This window comes from Otolemur garnettii, unplaced genomic scaffold (genome assembly GCF_000181295.1).
Source record: "Otolemur garnettii isolate 467f Iridium unplaced genomic scaffold, OtoGar3 scaffold00200, whole genome shotgun sequence".
NCBI lineage: Eukaryota > Metazoa > Chordata > Mammalia > Primates > Galagidae > Otolemur > Otolemur garnettii.
The window spans coordinates 2,173,400-2,181,824 of NW_003852595.1; the positions used below are offsets into that span (position 1 = coordinate 2,173,400).

Here is an 8,425-nt window from a genome sequence, read left to right on the forward strand (position 1 = left end):
CAAGTCTTAATTCATTCCAGTATTAACTCTAAATCTCATCAACTCATAAAATCGTATATCTCATCATCTGACTCATCTAAATCAGGTCATGTGAGACTTGGTCTGTTCCATCTTGCAGCAGAATTCCTCTCTATCTGTGGACCTGTTGAATCAGAGACCACATGTCATCTTTTAAAATACAGGCGTGGGAGAAAGCATAGAATAGACAGTGCCATCATGAAAGGGAGAAGTTGGGAGTAAAAAGGGGGTGCTGCAGTTCCCAGACAAGTTGGAAACCCAGCCTAGCAAATTTTCATAGGCTTCAAACTCAGAGGCTTCATGTGCTATCCTCTGGGATGGTTTTTGTAGTAGTTCAGTCATAAAACAGCTCCATTTTTTTTTTCTTGAGGCATTATCTCACTCTGTTGCCTGGGGTGGAGTGCTGTAGTGTCATCATAGCACACTACAACCTCCAACTCCAGGGTTCAATGATCCTCCTCCTCTAGCCTCCCAAGTAGCTGCTATACAGGCGCCTGCCACTTTGCCCAGCGGATTTTTCTTTTTGTTTTTCTTGTAGAGTCAGGGTCTTAATCTGTTGCTTAGCCTGCTTTCAAATTTCTGGCCTCAAGCAGTCCTCCTGCATTGGCCTCCCCAAATCCTCCGATTACATGATGAGACCACCTGTACATTTAATGTGTGGTTAAATACACATTGAAATAAATACATGTAAGCAATTAAAGCTTCGGACTGCCTTCAAAGAGATGCTTTGTCAGTGCATGTTGTTCGTGAGGCTTTTATTGGTAGCTTACACATGTCTGTTTTAATTCTGGGTCTTCCTCTAAATAAATTCCTACAAATGAGCCAATGTGTCAAGTGTACCGTGTACATAGTTGCTCAGATTTTAGGAGACTCACGTCCCGCAGAAGACTGACAGAGTGTACCTGTTAGAACTCCTGGTTTATTGATTTATTATCCTAAGCTAAACTTTGATCCTTAGAAGCGGCATATTCCCTTTCACTCCTCCCAAAATAACTGTCCCCATCTTTTCTTAAAGAGTAGGGTGGTGTTAATGTACACACACATTGGTGGCTCTGTTTTGTAGAGAGATTGATGGAGGTGGGCTTTGAGGTGCTGGTATGGTAGGATTTTTTTCATAGGCCTGTAGTAGTAGCTAGGAGTATTGGATTTAAATGATTTTGTTGTAGGTTACTGCTGTGTTTAAACCTTTTTTTTTTTTTTTCAATATTTAGTCTTGATTAGATAATCATTGCAGAACACAGTATCTAACATTGTGTTCTCAACAGATTAAGCTATGTGGTAGAGAATCAGGGTTTTCTAAACTTGACTGGTAGTTTTATATATTTTTCAGTCATTTAGTCTTTTATATATATAATATATATGCACACACACTCCTTTTTTTTTTTTTTTTCAGTTTTTGGCCAGGGCTGGGTTTGAACCCATCACCTCTGGCATATGGGGCTGGTGTCCTACTCCTTTGAGCCGCAGGTGCTGCCCCTGCACACACACTCTTAAGTGTTCAATTAAATGAAGATAACAGACATGAAGATATGATGGTATTAGGATTTTCCAATGATATATCCAACAGTTGTGCTGTATTTAAATAGTTGGAGGGAGAGATTTAATGTTCTACTGGTATTTCCTGCTGATTCTCTTCATTCCAGTTTCTCACATAAACTATGTGTGGTATTTAACAGATTTGTACACACTGTGCATTTCCACTATGATGCCACAGTGTGGCACTGTTGTGCTTTGGCTGAATTATTTACAAAATGACCTTTTCCTGCTGCTGTCAAATTTTTTATTTTGTGGACTAGATAAGATGCTCTCAAAAGTGTACGAAAATGTACTCTTATTGGATACTTTCTTAACTATACATAATGAGTTATATGATCGCTTTCTAGTGATTATGCCAGATTGTGCCTTTTATGCTAATCAGTTTATTATGCATATTTAAAGATTTTTTCCTTGATTGCACCATCATATTTAGTTAAATATCTGAGGGCCTCTTGAGGCTGTGAAATTAAAATTAAAAGAAGAAAAATGGCACTGTGGGTAATACTAGGTATATCTTGTTAAATTTAGGTTTTTCGAATATGATTCCATTAAGAAAACAGTGTATATAATGCTGTCTTCCGAACTCAGGATAACTGTTCCTTCATTGTCATTATGTGATTCTGTTTTCACGTAATCCAGAAAAACGAGGCAACAGTTGATGATGCGTGTAGATGTGGTGCTCCCAATGTTCAAAATCTGCCGTTTTACTTGAGTTGCTTTTGGAAGCTTTTTGTTCTTACTTTCCTTGAGGTATTCCTTAGGAAGCCAGTATGTACTAGTGAGGCACTGAGCAAGATGGTTTTGTTAAGGGGCTTCTAGTTAGATTCAGAAAGGTGTTGAGGAATAAGCACCAGACTGTCAAAGAGATCTGTGCCCCCAAAGGGTACGAATCCCTTACCCAGAACTCTTAAGATCCAGTTGAGTATTTCAGTGCTTAGGAATTAACGGGGCTCTTTGTCTTGATCCCAAAGTGCTACCTGTCACTGCGGGGTCATCAGAAATACCTGGCTATTTTGACTGTTGAAGTGGGGGTAGGGGAATAGGGGGGGAATTGCAAATAGTTTTGTCAGAACTTTTAGTTTTCTGCCCTTGAGACAACTGTGAGAAAGGAATGTAGTCAGTGTTGAAGAAACAGGAAACTTCCAGTGAAGGTAAGGGCTGTAGTCCCGATTTGCTCCCCTGATACTGTTACTATTACGTAGCATGTAGGGTTTTTTAGTGAATGATCATAATGGAATTCCAACTGTTGAATTTTCTTGGGGTGAGTAAGTCTTTTTTCCAGACTGGTACTTCTCCCCATAAGAAGTACTTATAGAGAGTATGGTATCAGCTATCATTTTAAGAGTTGTAGTCAAGCAGTTGAGAATGTCAGATTTTGGAGTTCAGTATTTTAAAAATGGAGTTTGAAATAAACAAGCTATGTTAACAAAATCTGGAAAGGAACTACCCGCAAAGGGTTTTCTGGACAATAATGCGATTGTGAACTAAGGATAGAGGGCAGTAAAACATTTAAGAAGTAACTTACCAAATAATAATTAACATTCATTTATTCATCCAGTAGATGTTTGTGGTTCACCTACCTTGGGCCAGATTTCCTGCTAGGTCCACTAAGCTGCTTAAGCATGTGAGGACAAGAATAATGATTTGTTTTTCATAATCAGTTGAATACACATTTGTGTAATGTTTGTATATATTCTGCAAATTTGTATAATAAATAAATGATAGTTCCTGCCTGATAGTAAAGACATACATAATTGTAATGGTTTGGAAAAATACAGTATGACAGATTTACCATGTATTTGATTTCTATCCCTTAGTGCTCAGGTTCAGCTCTTTGAATTGTATCTTTCATTTATTTTTGGACTGCTGTGTAATGTACTGTTGTCTGTGGACTAGTGGAGCTAATGCTATTTCAAATTTTGTTTTAAATGGGCTTATTTCACAGTAACATCCACAAGAAATAGAAATGAAAAAAAATTTTATTTGGAGAAATCATATTAGAAAACACATTGAAAACAATTTTGAAGAAATGAAGTATATATTAATTTTCCAATCACAGCAAAAACTTGAAGTAAAAATACAATTCCCCCAAAATTACAATAAAATAATTATCTCCCCTGTTCCCCTCATACATTAATAAAGTAAAATTCTAAAACCTAGAATAGTGTTGTAGGCTCTATTTTAAGAATGTTGTTGAATTCTGATAAAAATATTCTGTCATATAAGAAATTTCCTTTTATGGTAGTTTAGAATTTATAACATGGTTGGCAGCTATATTTTATGAAAAATTCTTTGGACATCTGTTGATACAACCATATAGTTTTTCTGCTTAATTATTTAGTAATTCACAGAATTTCACTTAAACCACTCTTCTGTTTCTGGGATAACCTCTGCTTGAGATGGTGTGTTATTTTAATTCCCACCTTGCTTTGATTTGCTAAAGCTTCATTTAGGATTACTGTGAGTGTATTCAAAAGTGAGGTTGACCTACAGCTTTCTTACTGTGCTGTCCTTGACAGTTCTGATAGTAGAGCAGCTTTTTTTTTTTTAATGGAAGGATTGTTTTTAATTATTATTATTTTCTTAATTGACAGGTCGTGGTTCAATCCCAGAATTCTTTCATATTATGAAAAGAAAGTTTACCAACAAAGAATGGGAAACAATCAGAAGCTTTAAGGATGAGTGGACTCAGCTGGATATGTTTTATAGGAATTGGGTATAATTCCTTTCTAATTTTGAAAATAAAAGTCTATAGTGATTTCATTATCATCACTTAAAATAGCAGTAGAAGATCTTTGATTACCCAGTAATTCATAGTGTACTTGAAGTAAATGGGTGATTACTTGAGAACTTTTAAATTTTTTTATGCATACAGTAGTTCATTATAATGACACTTATTTTAAGAAAATTTAACCTATATTTATGCTTAATTAGAAAGGTACTTCAAGCTAATACAAAATATTTTATTTATCACCATTTATAAATGTTTATCTTCAACTAATACATGAGGCCTTATTTAACAAATACTTATATAATATTTACTGCGTGCAATAAGACATTACTTTAAGTTCTTAGATAATTTAATTCACATGACGGTTTTATGAGGGAGGCACTGTTACTATCATAGCAAGTTTCACATGAGGAAATGAATAATGGCAGAGAGAGCTTCACAGGTTTGCCTTAAGGTTACAGGGATGGTTTGTCTCCATGCTAATACAAGGGTTACAAATACAGCTTATAGCCATAATGTAGTATAGAGTTGAAAATCCATATGTATTGGGCCTGTAGAGTTTATGAAAAGTTTTTATCCACAGAATTCTAAGTGAAAATGTCTCTTTTTAACATAGGCACTGAAAGAAAGCTTCATAAAAGCCATTGGTGTTGGGCTAGGATTTGAATTACAGCGGCTTGAATTTGATATATCTCCCTTAAACTTGGATATAGGCCAAGTTTATAGAGAAACACGATTGTTCTTGGATGGGAAGGAAGAAAAAGAATGGGCATTTGAGGTAAGAAATGTATTAGAATTACTATACTAAGAATTTTTGTATTTTGTGCATGTCTGTGTGATCAGGTTGGAGAGGCTTAGTCATTGCAGTTAGACACTGGAACCCAGTCCAGTCCTGGGGCTCTGAAAGCAAAGTCAGGGACACTATGAGAGCATTTAACATTCAGGCTGACACTTGACGACAGTTGAGTTGTGGAGACTTAAGTAGGGTAGGAAAGAAAGGCCCTGAAATAGAGCTTTGTGTACATGAACTGCCAACAGGAAGCCGCTTTGGCTGGACCATAATAAGGGGATTTGAAAGAGATGCTGTATTAGGCTGGTACATCAAGTGGGGCATTATTGATCCAGTTAAAGATTTTGGCTTCTTTCTGTATTTGTTTCTGTCACTAGCAGTTTTCTGAAGTTGCTGGTGAGGGAAACCTAACACAAACTTACGTAAGCCAAAAATACTTACTAGAGGCTATTAGTGTGATTCAGTAACTCGGCCTCAGAATTAGAAACTAGAATACTCAGAGCTCGTTTATTCTTACATGTTTTTTCTTTTAACTTTTTTTCTTTTTTTTTTTTTAAGAGAGATAAGAGTCTCACTTTGTTGCCCTCAGTAGAGTGCTGTGATATCACACCTCACAGCAATCTCCAGCTCTTGGACTTAGGCGATTCTCTTGCCTCAGCCTCCCTAGTAGCTGGCTATTTTTTTGTTGCAGTTTGTCTGGGACCGGGTTGGAACCTGCCACCCTCGGTATATGGGGCCTGTGCCCTACTGACTGAGCCACAGGCACCACCCATATTCTTAAATTATTTAAGCAGAGGATTTTGCTAAATTTTTGTTTTGATTTATTCATTTACTTATTTATTTTTGAGACAGAATCTTAACTCTGTCACCCTGGGGTTGAGTGCCATGGCATCATCGTAGTTTACAGCAACTTCAAACTCCTGGACTCAAGCAATCCTCTTCCCTCCGCTTCCTGAGTAGATGGGACTGTGGCACCCACCACAAATGCCCTGGTTAGTTTTTCTATTTTTAGTAGAACAGGGTCTCACTCTTGCTCAGGGTGGTCTTGAACTCCTGGGCTCAAGCAGTCTGCTGGTCTCAGCCTCCCTGAGTGTTAAGATTATAGTCACGAGCCACACCAGGCCCAGAGCTCTTCCTCTCTCTTTCTTTCTCCTTTCTGTGTGTCTTGGCTTCCGTTTTCTTCCACCCTCGTTTCTCATTCTGCACAAAAGCCTCAGCTTCTCCGGTCTGCATGACAGGAAATAGGGTTGCCTGCTGCTCTTCATCTGACACTTTATAGTTGAAAACCCAAAGAAGCGAGTGAACTCACTTTTTGTTCCAAGCCTGAAGACTCTAGCAAGGGACTCCTTGGCTAGCTTGGGTCAGGCGTTGTGTCTGCTTCTGCTGTAGTCAAAGGAGTGGCCGTGTCCAGAGTGCAGCAAATGCACTGTATTTTAATGTGATATTTGTACTGTAATCACCTGAACAGAGTGCAGAGAGGCTCCCAGGATAAAGGGTTAATTGTGCATGGGTAAAATAGGAGGTTTTCACTGATTTTTCTCAAGAAAATGTAACAAGCACAAAGTGGAGAGTGATAAAATCAGATTTGTAGTTAAAGAAGACTAAGTCCTATCCATGCTGGTGTGTAGTAGAGGTGAAGGAAGTGCAGTGTCAGACACTATGAAGGGTCCTGTCTCTGACTCACAAAGTACTGGAGAACGGTGGGATGTGAAGTTTGCGAGGCCGTGGAAACACCCAAGTGGGGATATACGCCGGCAGAATGAGGGGCTGAGCTAGAGAGAGAAGAATCATCATCATTGACATGCTGATGAATTGAAGAGAGGCTCAAGATAAAGCCATGAGATTACCTAATTAGAAGAGAGAAAGGCCCAGAACAGAATGTTGAGGATAGAGGTGGTCCCAAACTTAACTGTGCCTTGACTGAATGGTTTTTCGGCTTCACGATGCAGAGGTGACATGTGACATTGTACTCTACCCATACAGCCGTTCTCGTTTTCATTTTCTGTACAGTGTTCCCTGGTAATGTGAGATGCTCAATGCTTTATCATAAAACAGGCTTCATATTAGAGGCTCTTGCCCGCTAGGCCAACGTAAGTGTTCTGAATGTGTTTAATGCAAGGCCAAGCTATGATATTTGGTAGGTTGGATGTATTAAATGTATTTCAACTTAATGATGTTTTCAGCTTAGGATGGGTTTATTGAGCTGTAACCCCATCGTAAATTGAGAAGCATGTGTACTAATGTTTAAAGGTGGAGTGTGAAGAGACAGGTAAAGAAAGACTGAAATGGTAAGACATAAAATGAGAAGTAGTGTTGGGTGAACCACGGCAGAAAAGTGTATTGGGGAAGAGAACTAACAGTGTCAGAAACTGCTGGGATACCAAGCAAGGTAGATTCTGTCAATTAAAGACTAGATCTTAAGATCCTAAAGGATAATACAGTTTGTAAACCAAAAAATATAATTTTTATAACCAAAATGTTTTCATACGTAAAGGGGCTTCAGCCATGTGAAAATTAATTACGTGGAATCTTTTATTCTCAGTGATGCCAATAAAAAGTTTTTCCTGTACATTTTAACATTTACTTTCAGCTCTCGCGTGCAGCAGAAAGTAAGTTGCATGTTCGTACAGCATTGTTTGTAACTGGAAACAAATCAGAAACACCCAGTGAGGAAACTATAAAATAAGCTATGTTTGACCTTAATTATGACGCCTACTAACTAATTTGTATTGACATGGGAATAGCACTTCTCTTTACATGGTATGTGCATAATCCTTACGTTCTGTTCTTTAGAGCTGCAAAGCAAGCCGGTTTGAGTACACAGGAAAGGCTGGTTGGAGGCACTCGGTGGTGCGCGATAGGCAGGACTGGAAGGCAGTGTGTTTTTGAGTTAGAGGAAGGTTAGAATCTTAACAACTACTTTTTGACTTTAGCAAGTAGTATTTTTCCCTGCACTTAGCTTTTTTGTTTTTGTTTACATCTGCTTATTTTATGAATTAATTGAAATTTGGTATAAATATTAATTTTAGGGTGAATTTAATCTAGTGTTTAAATGATTTACTTCTAGGTAAATTTCATGTAATTTTTTTTCTTGCAGTAAGTACTTTGAGTATTCTTGACAACTCATTAGGGATAGAGAGAGAGCTGATGATGCCACTGCTCTCTAGCTGGGCAACGGACTGTCTCAAAAAGACGTGCTTCGTTGCCACCCCAATTGTAGACATTCCCTAAGCATCTCCCCCTTTCCTCTCATGGGACCAGTTACAATGAGCATTCTGAACGTCAGCCTTTTTGTGTATGACTACCGAATCTTTTTTATTTTTATTTTTAACTTTGATGGATTTTTTTTT

At 37.9% G+C, this 8,425-nt stretch overlaps 1 protein-coding gene across 1 annotated transcript in view; it reads left to right on the forward strand.

Annotated features, from left to right (window-relative positions):
• The window catches only part of AASDHPPT (aminoadipate-semialdehyde dehydrogenase-phosphopantetheinyl transferase), a 26,106-nt gene that overhangs the window by 10,999 nt on the left and 6,682 nt on the right, over positions 1–8,425 (forward strand). The window contains exons 3-4 of the mRNA XM_003801167.3: positions 4,149–4,270; positions 4,902–5,063. Of these exons, the coding sequence (XP_003801215.1) occupies positions 4,149–4,270; positions 4,902–5,063 (284 nt within the window). The remainder of the gene's footprint in view (positions 1–4,148; positions 4,271–4,901; positions 5,064–8,425) is intronic.